This window comes from Bos indicus x Bos taurus, chromosome 20, assembly GCF_003369695.1.
Source record: "Bos indicus x Bos taurus breed Angus x Brahman F1 hybrid chromosome 20, Bos_hybrid_MaternalHap_v2.0, whole genome shotgun sequence".
Classification (NCBI taxonomy): Eukaryota; Metazoa; Chordata; class Mammalia; order Artiodactyla; family Bovidae; genus Bos; species Bos indicus x Bos taurus.
This window is the reverse complement of record NC_040095.1, coordinates 39,113,588-39,125,829: the sequence shown is the minus strand read 5'-3', so window position 1 is coordinate 39,125,829 and position 12,242 is coordinate 39,113,588. Positions and strand designations below refer to the sequence as shown.

Sequence of the window (12,242 nt, the reverse complement as noted above, 5' to 3'; positions counted from 1 at the left end):
TGAAAGTAGTATTCACAATCTCAAGTTTGAGCACAAAGCACATTAATTAGCTATTATGTAATTTTATTATAATCTTCAAAGACTTTTATAATATTCGTGAGAAGCTTCATTTTGTAATATTTTGAGAATATATCCTTAGGAACCTCTAGATCAAAATTTTACCTCAGGGGTTAATTGCTACTTTTATGTACTTATATTTTAAAATATCTTCTTTCCTGGAGATAGTCTGTTTTCGTAGTAGGATCACACCAACCTGTGTAACCTCAAGGAGGAAACTTTGCTGGACTCTTTTGTAGAGTGTTACATTCAGGAATATATTTTAAGTCATTTTTGTGTTCCAGCAGGCTGAGATTAGTTCCATACGAGAGAACAGAGACAGACTAAGTGACAGCACTACAGGTAAGATGAAGGGGAGTGTGTTTTTGTTCCCATGACTGGTCTCTGTTTCATGTCCCTCTAAGAGAGCAAAGGCCAAGGAGAGGTGCCCTGTCTGGGGCGGTCAGAGAACCTTGGGTACCACCCAAACACTGCCAGTATGTCACTGTCTGATGCTGTCTACTTCAGCGGGCTTTCACCTGGATTTTAAGGAGTCCCTGAGCTTGGGTATGAACAAAGAAATCTCTGTTTTCATCTGGTCCTAATTTAGCATTGGCACTTCTTTCAATGATGACTACAGACAGTAAGCTCCCGTAGTGTTAGCAGATCAGTGATTTTGACACCAAGAGAACCCACAGATGGTATCATATCCCCTTACTGTTATTACAGATATCTTGAAAGATCATTTATAGTATCTCTACTAGAAATTATGCCAGTTATGAGGCCTGCTTCTAGATCTTGTTATTTGGTGGGTTACAAAAGAAGCCTGCTGATTGCTATAGCTTGTACATTCTATTTTATGCATTTTAAGACACTGTTTTGAGATGAGGTCCATGGGCTGTGAGCTGTCAGCTAGTGGCCCTCATTGCAACTGAGCAGCAGGTTATTTCTTGAAGAGAGAGCCAACTGAGCACTTCCATGGCTGCCATAGTTGAACTTTTCTACTTTGGATTTTAAACAGACGTGAAAAGAGTGTCAGTGAAGTCATATATGATCATATTGTCTTCAAGGAGGTTTGATTCATTGTATTGAGTTCATCCTGTTGCTTTACCCTTTAAGAATGTAGTACAGTACCTTCAGAATTAATCTGAAATGTGGAGTAGATTATTTCAAAGGCCCCTTTTTTGCTCCAGCATTCAGTTTCTCAATCTGTTACGCATATCATATGTGTTTGGAGCACTTAACTTAAAGAATTTAGACATATAAACACATTGTTGACTGGGGAACTTTTGCAGAAATTAATGCTTGAGACGTTAATACAGCTCCAGTTAATAATGTATTAAGAAATATTCCTGGTAGAGAACAATGTTAATATAACTGCACAGCTGTTACATTGGATATTTTAAAAGCCATCCAGCCTATCTTAGAAGTAATTTTTGTTGCTTAGAATTACCCTCCTGCTCCCAAATCCCCTGATTCATTCCAAGCTGACCAGACTGTATGTCAAGAACACTCATAAAGCTGTGGTTTAGGCCCCAGATATCATTAGTAAGCATTCCTGTGAAGAGATGTCATTTTGCATCCTTCCAAATTAAGACTCAAGTTTTCATCCTTGCATTAGGTTTTGAAAAATTTTTTAAATAGTGGTGAAATTTGGATCAGTGCTGTTCAGATCACACTGTTCAAAGTGTGGTCTCTAAACTGTTGCCAGTCTAAAATAAAAAAAGGGGATTACTCCAGAAAGTCATCCAGCCAAGCACACTGTTTCATCCACCTGACAGTTTTTGTTTTTGTTTTTTCTCTCCATAGGAAGACTTTCTGGGTGTAGGAAGCAGTACATTGAATGACATTCGGCAGCACATTTCTTGTCTTGTCTCAGTGAGAACTTTGAGTAGCATAGCTTTACATGTTATTTCAGCATGATAATCAGGAGAATGTCAAACAGTTGTGGTTTACCAGCAGTGTTTATTGTGGGATTCGGAGACTCCTGTTTCATGCAGGGGTGGTCAGCAAATGCCTTAAGGAAGAGGCAGGGCCTGATGTGGGTCTTGAAGGATGCCTAAGAGTTATACAGCCAAAGAGATGCTACAAGGGCAATCGTATGGATGAAGAATTAAAGAAGCAGTCTTGTGTTGAGAATAGAGAGGGTGTGAATCTGATGAAAATGGGATACTGGGGAAAGACATGATGAGTCATAAACCTGAAAAACAGTAGACTGGAGCCAGATCCGAGAGGCCTTAATCCAGATAAAGGAAGTTGGAGATTATTTTTGGAGGGAGAGCAATTAAAGCACTTGAACCAAAGGCATGACCCCATCAAAGTATGTTTTAGGAAGATTAGTCTGACAGTGTTGTTGGTACAGGCTACATTTTCACTAGAGGAGAGAGAGAAAGATTTGTTAGGAAGCCATTTGTACAGTTACCAGGTATGGTGATGAAGTTTGAACTAGGGTACAGGGCATGGGGATAAGAAGTGAACCAGATTCCAGAGATCTTTCTAAAAGGATTCATGGAGTGGGATGTACAGAGCATGGGAGGAATAAAAAACAACCGAGGTGTGGCACTTAATCAAGTGAACAGAAACTGTATGACCCAATCCATCAGTTTTCAAATGAGTTTATTTGTATCTAGGCATCTAGTATTGTGCTAGGGAGTGAGGAGACCCCAGTACTTGAGAATTTCTGTTCATCTATCCAGCTGGAGGGGGCTTTCATCCCTAGTCTGGACGAGAAAGAAGAACTGGATTGGGTAGAAAGTGAGTTTGTTAAAGGTCAGAGACATAACAGTTAAATTTTTAAAATATTATTTTAAATTGCCTTTCTCTTTCCTAAGGTGCTGATAGCTTATTGGATGTGAGTTCTGAAGCTGACCAGCAAGATCTTCTTGTCCTATTGCAAGCAAAAGTTGCTTCTCTTACCTTACACAATAAGGAATTACAAGATAAATTACAGGTAGGTAAATAGATCACTACCATAGTCTGTTCAGTCAGGTCAAGCTATTTGATTTCTCAGGGTTAGTTGGGTATTTTGTTTTAGACACCAACATTGGTTTCTTCTTTTTAAAATATAATTACCCTTTAGCATTTTATACCTTCAAATTTGTTTCTTGAGACTTAGTCATTAACTTATTATTTGTATAAACTGGTAAATTATATAATTATATACTTAGTATGATATATATGACAATAGATAGCTATATGCACACCATATATATGACTAGTCATTCATTTAGTAAAGTTGATCATTTCGCAGATTTAAGAATGTGGTAAGAAGTAGGGCAACTACAATAATATGAGAAACAAAGAAAAATTTGAGTCAGAAGCTCTGCAGCCAAAACAGGTCTTGCGTTTTTAAAGTGGCAAACATAATCTGTCCTTTGAGAGCACAGAATAAGCTTAGTGTTGTTAAGCCCGACTCTTGTGTCCCAGACCAAATTTTTTCATGGGGCAAGAGGATGCATGCAGAAGGATACTGCTGCTCCCCCATACTCAAGGTTTGGATTTGCTCCCCGATTGCAGTTGCTTGCTCATCTAACCACACCTTTGGTGTCATTTCATTCTTGCCTTCTTTCCAGGCCAAAACACCCAGGGAAGGGGAAGCAGACCTGAGCTTTGACTCTTACCATTCTACTCAAACTGACTTGGCCCCATCCCTGGGCAAACCTAGTGAAAACCCTCCTCTAGACTCCAAACCATCTCCATCTGTCATAACACATTCCTCAAGTAAATCCACTCTCGACAGTGATGTCAGAATCCAGCAACTCCAAGAGGTTTTACATGACTTGCAGAAGAGACTGGAGAGCTCTGAAGCGGAGAGGAAACAGCTGCAGGCCGAGCTCCAGACCAGGAGGACAGAATCAGTGTGCTTAAACAACGCCGAGATCTCGGAGAACGGCTCCGACCTCAGCCAGAAACTTAAAGAGACTCAGAGCAAATACGAGGAAGCTATGAAAGAAGTCCTGAGTGTGCAGAAGCAGATGAAGCTGGGCCTGGTCTCACCAGAAAGCGTGGACACTTACTCGCACCTACATGAGCTGAGGATCACCGAGGAAGAAATGGACGTGCTCAAGCGGGACCTCCAGGGCGCCCTGGAAGAAAGTGAACGAAATAAAGAGAAAGTGAGAGAGTTAGAAGAGAAGCTGGCAGAAAGGGAGAAAGAGGCAGTTATTCAGCCACCAAGGGAGGAGTACGAGGAAATGAAAAGTTCCTATTGCACGGTGATTGAAAATATGAATAAGGAGAAAGCATTTTTGTTTGAGAAATACCAAGAGGCACAAGAAGAAATCACAAAACTGAAAGATACATTGAAAAATCAGATGACCCAGGAGGCAGGTGATGAAGCTGAGGACATGAAAGAGGCCATGAACAGGATGATCGATGAACTCAACAAGCAGGTGAGTGAGCTGTCCCAGCTGTACAAAGAGGCCCAGGCAGAGCTGGAGGATTACCGGAAGAGGAAGTCTCTAGAAGATGTCACAGCTGAATATATCCATAAAGCGGAGCATGAGAAGCTGATGCAAGTGACCAATGTATCCAGAGCCAAGGCTGAAGAGGCACTGTCCGAAATGAAGTCTCAGTATTCAAAAGTGCTAAATGAGCTGACCCAGCTCAAACAGTTGGTAGATGCACAGAAAGAGAACTCTGTCTCCATCACGGAGCATTTGCAGGTGATAACCACTCTGCGGACCACTGCCAAAGAGATGGAGGGAAAAATAAGCAGTCTGAAAGAGCACCTGGCGAGCAAGGAAGGGGAGGTGGCAAAGCTGGAGAAACAGCTCCTAGAGGAGAAGGCGGCCATGACCGACGCGATGGTGCCCCGGTCTGCCTACGAGAAGCTCCAGTCGTCTTTGGAAAGCGAAGTGAGTGTGTTGGCCTCAAAATTAAGGGATTCCGTGAAAGAGAAAGAGAAGGCCCATTCAGAGGTTGCCCAGATTAGAAGTGAGGTCTCGCAGATGAAAAGGGAAAAGGAAAACATTCAGACTCTCTTGAAATCCAAAGAGCAGGAAGTAAATGAACTTCTGCAAAAATGCCAGCATGCTCAGGAAGAACTCGCAGAAATGAAGAGACATTCCGAGAGCTCCTCAAAACTGGAAGAGGATAAAGACAAGAAGGTTGGTGAGACTGTTGCTATTGAATTTCTAGCTAGCAAACGCTAGCACTTTGAACCTTCATTTACTGAAGTTAGCATTTTTAGCATTTGTTAGCACTAAGCTATTGTGAAAGCGCTAAGGCTCCACACAGGACTCCATTTGTCCCCAGTGCCACATTAAAAATAGTAGGGTGGACATTTACTTAAAAAGAGAGAGTGAGAAAGCCCTCATCTACTACTTCCCTCACACCAGAGTATTTTCAAATGTGTGGTACATATTTTCCCCTTAAAAATTATTTTACAGAAGCTCTGCCAAGTGTCGGGGGCCAGAAGTGAACCCACCAGCTGAGAAGTATTTGTGGTCCATCTTAAACTTCTACTCTGTTGGAATCCAGACAGATTTCCTCTGTCATACGGAAAATCAATTACTGCCAGACTTGATACTGCTTCCCTAAACCCCATGAGCTTTCCCTGGAGTCAGTGTAAAAGCCCTCCCTGGTCCTCATTTTCAAAGGTGTGCAACAGGAGAGAAAGGGAGGAATGTGGGGGGCCAGGCAACTCGAGATGGGCTGAGCATGGAGGAAGGCGGAGAGTAAAGGGAGAAGTGAAGCATGCTTCTGTGCTGGGATCTGCTCTGCATACCCAGATGCCCAGTCTCCTGGGTTAGATGTTCTGAATGGCATTCACTAGAGAATTATTTATCTTTTATTCCTTTATTATAATGAATGTTTCCAAAAGAGCTTCCAAAGCCGTGGGGGTGAGGATTGTCTTCACTACAAGGTAGGATATCAGAGATACCAGGGTTCCCAGAACTTATTTCTGATTGCCTATGGCAGCAGTAGGGAACAAAGCCTAGCTGGTTCCAAATATAGAATACCTGAAATTCTGTTTTTTATTTTTTTTTAACAGTCCCCCATCTTAAGGATGAAGGGAATCCACATAACAGCTATTGTTACCTTCATGGCCCCAAGCATAGTCTCATTCCTGGGCTCTTGTCTGCATAGGCTTGTTGGTTTCCCTGATTCTTACCTGTTTTTGTTTCATTGTATGGCTTTTCTTTGAAAAATTAAGAAAAGGGATTGCTCCAGGCCCAGAGGCCAGTCGAGGCTGTGTTCCCAGTGGAGAAACAGCTGGCGTTTTGCCTCTGTGGGTACCTGCTCTCCTGATAAGAGCTTTCCTTTCTCGCTAGATAAATGAGATGTCCAAGGAGGTCACCAAGTTGAAGGAGGCCCTGAACAGCCTCTCACAGCTCTCCTACTCTGCCAGCTCCTCCAAGAGGCAGAGCCAGCAGCTGGAGGCGCTGCAGCAGCAGGTCAAACAGCTGCAGAACCAGCTGGCGGTGAGTGGGCCTGTTTCCATGGCTGGCTGGGGGGTAGGGGTGGGGGACAGGTGGGAATGAGCAGAAAGCTGCCCAGCCTAAAGAGTGTCATGCTTCAGTAAGCAGTTAACTAAAGACCTTTAGGTGAGGGCCAGAGAGGGAGCGGTGGGTTTCCCAGTCATTATCAGCAATGAGAATGGGTTCCATGTGTCACTGGGAAGGGAGGAGTCTGCGAGATAGTGGCAGGAGCCTTCTTGTCTTGTTCCCTCTTCCACTCACTTGCTCCCCTTTCTCCGTTTTTCTGCTTCAGTAGTTACCATCTCTGGCAGCGGCTCGAGATGTTTCTTATTAGGGGGCCATGTTGTCTGGTGGTTGTATATCCACATGTCTGAAGCTGCTTCTTGGCCCCTCTTCTGATTTCACCCAGGAAAGCTCTTTCACGTCTGTACTTGTTTCTGGTGGCTGTTGTAACAGAGCAACAGAAACTTGGTTTAAAACAACACAGATTTATTACTGACAGTCCTGGAGATCAGAAGTTCAAAGAAATCAGTTTCACAACAGTAAAGTCAAGGTTTCAGCAGGCTGGTTCCTTCTCAAGGCTCTAAGGGGAGAATCTGGTTGTCTTTTCTAACTTCTGGAGGCTGCCTACTTTCCTTGGCTCGTGGCCCCTCTCTCATCCCCAGAGTACATCACTCCAGCCTCTGGTTCTGTCCTTCCGTCTCCTCCTTCCACCTTTGACCTTTTCCGCAGTCCATGGGGTCGCTAAGAGTTGGACACGACTGAGCGACTTCACTTTCACTTTTCACTTTTATGCACTGGAGAGGGAAATGGCAACCCACTCCAGTATTCTTGCCTGGAGAATCCCAGGGATTGGGGAGCCTGGTGGGCTGCCGTCTATGGGGTCACACAGAGTCGAACATGACTGAAGCGACTTAGCAGCATAGGACCCTAGTGGAGAAGGCAATGGCACTCCACTCCAGTTGCAGTCCATGGGGTCGCTAAGAGTCGGACACGACTGAGCAACTTCACTTTCACTTTTCACTTTCATGCACTAGAGAAGGAAATGGCAACCCACTCCAGTGTTCTTGCCTGGAGAATCCCAGGGACAGGGGAGCCTGGTGGGCTGCTGTCTATGGGTCGCACAGGGTCAGACACGACTGAAGTGACTTAGCAGCAGCTTAGGACCCTAGTAATCACATTTAAGGTCCACCCAGATAATCAGTATAATCTTTCTTTCCATCTCAGGATCTTTAATCTAAAAGATCCCTTTTGACTGATAGGTAACATTTACAGATTCCAGGGATTAGGATATGGGCATCTTTGAAGGGCCTCTCAGATTGAGAGACTGAGAGGCCAGGGTGGTGGGTGGTTCCTTCACGTGGATACTGAAGTCAACCAAGCGATGACAGAAGCAGGACCAGAAAGGAAGACAATGATCAGAAGACAAAGCTATAGAATATGTAAAGTTTTAATTGTTGCGTGCTCACTCAGTTGTATTCGAATCTTTGTGACCCTGTGGACTGTAGCCCACCAGACTCCTCTGTCCATGGGATTTTCCAGGCAAGAATACTGGAGTGGGATCCATTTCCTCCTCCATCTCCCCAACCAAGGGATTGAACCCAAGTCTCCAACATCTTCTGCATTGGCAGGCGCATTCTTTACCACTGAGCCATCTGGGAAGCCCTTTAGTTGATAAGGGTATGTGATGTTTTCTACATGAAGATTAGGTTACCCTGGACTGTTGCTGGCTTCCACTTACATGAACTTGGATTTTGTGATTTCTTCAGTACAGATCGGTAATAGTGAATTCAGATTTCTACAGTCCTTACTCCATCTGGCCACAGAGTTCAAAACCAGCTTTTTTTATGTTACCAGCTCTAGCAGTGGAGTAGTAGTCAGGGAAGGAGAAGATGCTCTTGACTTTTGCAGTCATTTTTCTGATCAAGTGGTTATCACAGACTCATAGATAAAGTGATAATGGTTTATATAGTCATTCTTACAATTATCCAATGTGCATTTAATGAGCTTCTATGTATCAGTAATGTACCAGGTATCCATGATTCAATAAAAATGAATAAGACACAGTCCTGCTTTCATGGAATATAATGGCTTACTGTGTACTCAGTGTGGTAAGCATTCATTGAGAGATGACCAACATGCCGTGGGTGTAGAAAGGCAATGTGCATAGCCAATCTGGGTAAGTCTTGGAAGGCTTCTTGCAGGAAGTGATGCTTGTACTGAATCTTAGATGAGTAGGAGGCAGCAGGGATATGGCATTTAGATGGCCCATGGTGGCTGTAGCAAGCACAGTTCCAATGGAGTAGAGGTGTGGAGTGTGGATGGCTGGAGGCTGGAGAAGTGACTAAGGAGCTAGGTATCTGCAGGAGCTGAAGAGAAACAGTGGGAGGCAGGGGAAGCCTAATGCAGATTTGCTAGAAAGACAGGAGATGGTGGTGGGGGAGTGGGATGCTTTCAACTGAGATCTTGGCGATAATGACTGAGGCAGGGAGGTAACCATAAGAGTGAATGGCTGGAAGGAAGAGAGACAGGTCCTGAAGCTGAGGTTGAGGGACTGAGAGGCCAGGGTGGTGGGTGGTTCATCCACGTAGATACTGCAGTCAGCCAAGTGATGACAGAGAAGCAGGACAGGAAAGGAAGACACTGATCAGAAGACAAAGCTATAAATGATGGAGTAGAGGGAACCAAGAGGTGGGAGGAATCAGCACAGAGAGAACTACCAAGTACACTTCCTAGTGGCATGAACTTCAAAGATCGAGGTTTCCAAGGTTGTCCTTGAATGGGAAGGATACCTTATATCTGACATTGATGGGAAGGAGGTAAGAATAGATACTGACGGACTTCAGTTGATTTTTTAAGTGATCCATATGTGATAGTTTTGATTTCCATCAGGAAATAGGAAGAAAGGCCTCTTCTTAGAAGAGTTAAGAGCCGAGTTGAGATCCTTGAAATAGTCACTGAGAGGAACTGGAATAATATCTCAGCAAGAAGAAATAAGAGCATTAACAGCTGTACTGAGGGGCCATGTGAGATTGGGGTCATCACCCTGTTCACCTCCTCAGTACACTGACAACTAAATCACTGAATTCCCCAGGGGTTATATACCACTGGCCATACAGTAGGTGATCAACAACTCTTTTTATAAGATTACATTTTAAAAATTAAATTAATAAATATTTGCTCATTGAGAAAAGTTGAAAGATTAAAAACAACAACTCTGAAGAAGCTACTCTAGAAACACATTGTCTATAATTTAACCACTCAGAGACAGTAACTGCATTTGATGTAGTTCCTTGCACTGTTGTTTACTTTGTGTGAATACATTTGCCTAAGTATGTGTACATATATTTGTTTAAACAAACATGGGATTATCAACTACTTTTTACAGGAATTTTCTTCTGGAGTTCAAGATATGTAAGATTTTTTTTCCCCTAAGAATATTGACAAGTGTTCCAAACCACACACCCCATCAAGTCCACAGCAATTTCAAAAACTTCCTGTGCTAGTTGCTGGAAGGAATCACTAGGGTAGCATTTGGCCACAGTCTTCTCCTAGGATTTTTTTGAAGGTCTCCTAAGCCCCTGATGGTGGTTCAGATGGTAAAGAATGTGCCTGCAATGCTGGAGATTTGGGTTCAATCCCTGGGTCGGAAAGATCCCCTGGTGAAGGGAATGACAACCTACTCCAGTATTCTTGCCTGGAGAATTCCATGGATAAAGGAGCCTGGCGGACTCCAGTCCATGGGATCTCAAGAGTCAGACACGACTGAGTGACTCACACACAACAAGCTCTTGAACAGTGTCAAATTGTCTCTTTCTAGGAATGCAAGAAACAACACCAGGAAGTGATATCTGTTTACAGGATGCATCTTCTGTATGCCGTGCAGGTATGATGTCTGGGGATCCTAAAGAGACACCGCAGCAGGGCTTGTCCAGATCCCCGTCCTGAAACTAGCAGAACGGATGCGAATTTGAGGAGATGGATTTTCAATGGAAAGCTGTTTCAAATACCTTCTGCTTTGCTTTGCATTTTGTGTTGGGAGCCCCTTCTCCTGTTAATGGGGAGCTGCCTCCTTTGTTGACTGCTGAATGAGGTGGCGGCCATTGCACGCCCCACCCCACCCCCCACCCAATCAGGAGAAGGAGTCTGGGGGTTACTTTCTGGGCCTGAGCATATTCACTGAGCCATTGGTGCCATCGCACTCCTGGGATGGTCAGTGTTCTGAGACTGGCTGGGCTCTCATTTGCTGTTAAGGCTCTAGAAACCCTTTGTTGAGGGCTCTGCTGGGAGACCCAGCCTCCTTGTCCTCCTTTTCCTCTGGAGGAAAAAGATCAGGGCCCTTGCTTTGCCTCAGTTTCTCCTGGAAATGTGGGAATGGGTAGGGCTCACATTTCCTGGGAAGGTCGAGGGGGCCCAATTTCTGCCTGCCAGTCATCTCACTCCCTAGGTGAGGCAGTGCCAGGATTTAGGTTCTAGTGAGTGTCATTTTGTTTTATTTTAAACCTTTTTGACATTCACTTTTCTAACAAGCATTCAGCCCCCCTCTGCCCCTATTGTTTTCTGCATTTTGACACTCCTGTGGGACAGCAGCCTCTGCCTTTTATTCATCTCCTTCCTCGCCACCCCCACAACGTCCCACGTGTGTTGTGTCCAAGGCATGATATCATAGGTTATTCTAATGAGTGTCTTGTGTTGGAATTTCCTAGGGCCAGATGGATGAAGATGTCCAAAAAGTACTGAAGCAGATCCTTACCATGTGTAAGAACCAGTCCCAGAAGAAGTAAAGTGGATTCCTTGGCAGGACACTGGCCCCTTGTTGTCCACCTTTGTGTTACATCCAGAGTTGTCGGCAGCCACTGCCATTGTTCTCATTCGTGGTATCACTGTGACCCTTATCATAGAACTTCTTCCCTTTCCAGAGACTTCTGAGGACAGGTCCCTGGAGAAGCTGTCCTCCTTAGAACCGCTGAGAGACTTCAGAGCAGCAGAGGGGAAAGATGCTGTCACCCTCCGATTCTGACCAGAGCTGGGATCAGTCACGCTCAGGAGTCTGGTCCCTGCACTGGCAGTGGAGTATCTTCCCTGGTACCTGCCTAGCTAAGGGGCTCCATGGCTGCATGACACGACGCCCCATGCAGCCGTGCTTCTGTTCCTACAGCAGGGTTTTCTTTACCTTTGGTTTCCTAACCCCCCCAAACACAACTTAATTTCTAACCAAATTAGTATGACACTAGTTATGCACCATGTGCTTAAGATCCTTTATTGTGATATCCTGTGGATTTAAAAAACTTTAATTCCATCTTTTTTCCCCATCTGCCTTATATTTCTCACCACCCTGCTTGTCAATCTTACAGTCAGATGAGCACTATTAACTTAAATATGAAGTTTAAAAACGAAAGCAAATTGTCCTTAAAAGTTCTTTCTTAAGTACATCGCTGACACGTTGCAAATTTTCTATGCAAACTTGGCTCCTGCTGTTTGTTATCCACGAAGCTCAGGAAATCCAAACATTTGTGTTTCAACAAGGGACAGTAAACTGTGTGTTTACAGCCAAAAGAAATGCCTCATAGTTTTTAACCTCAATTTTTTAAAAGTGTTTTTTTTTTCTGTACAATATTTTTATTGGCTCTTAAAGATGTTTTCATATCTAAATCCCTAAGTAAGTGAAATTTACATTAGACTATATTAACAAAGTATTTTTTAGGTAATCATGCTTAAGACTTTATATATATAACTTTTTTCTCCACGTTTTCAGCTATAGCAGAAGGTGGTTATATATTCCAC

The 12,242-nt window shown here is 43.7% G+C and overlaps 1 protein-coding gene across 6 annotated transcripts in view; it reads left to right on the top strand.

Moving 5' to 3' along the window:
• Positions 1-11,856, top strand: part of RAI14 (retinoic acid induced 14) — a 160,998-nt gene extending 149,142 nt beyond the window's left edge. For 3 of the 6 annotated variants that reach the window (XM_027520165.1, XM_027520164.1, XM_027520159.1), the window contains 6 exons: positions 345-399; positions 2,868-2,986; positions 3,609-5,144; positions 6,312-6,461; positions 10,279-10,344; positions 11,165-11,856. In XM_027520165.1, coding sequence (XP_027375966.1) covers positions 345-399; positions 2,868-2,986; positions 3,609-5,144; positions 6,312-6,461; positions 10,279-10,344; positions 11,165-11,242 — 2,004 coding nt within the window. In that variant the 3' untranslated portion in view covers positions 11,243-11,856. Of the gene's footprint in view, positions 1-341; positions 400-2,867; positions 2,987-3,608; positions 5,145-6,311; positions 6,462-10,278; positions 10,345-11,164 lie in introns of all 6 variants that reach the window. The other 3 variants (XM_027520161.1, XM_027520163.1, XM_027520160.1) reach the window with 2 other exon arrangements.
• The last annotated feature ends 386 nt before the right edge of the window (positions 11,857-12,242 follow it).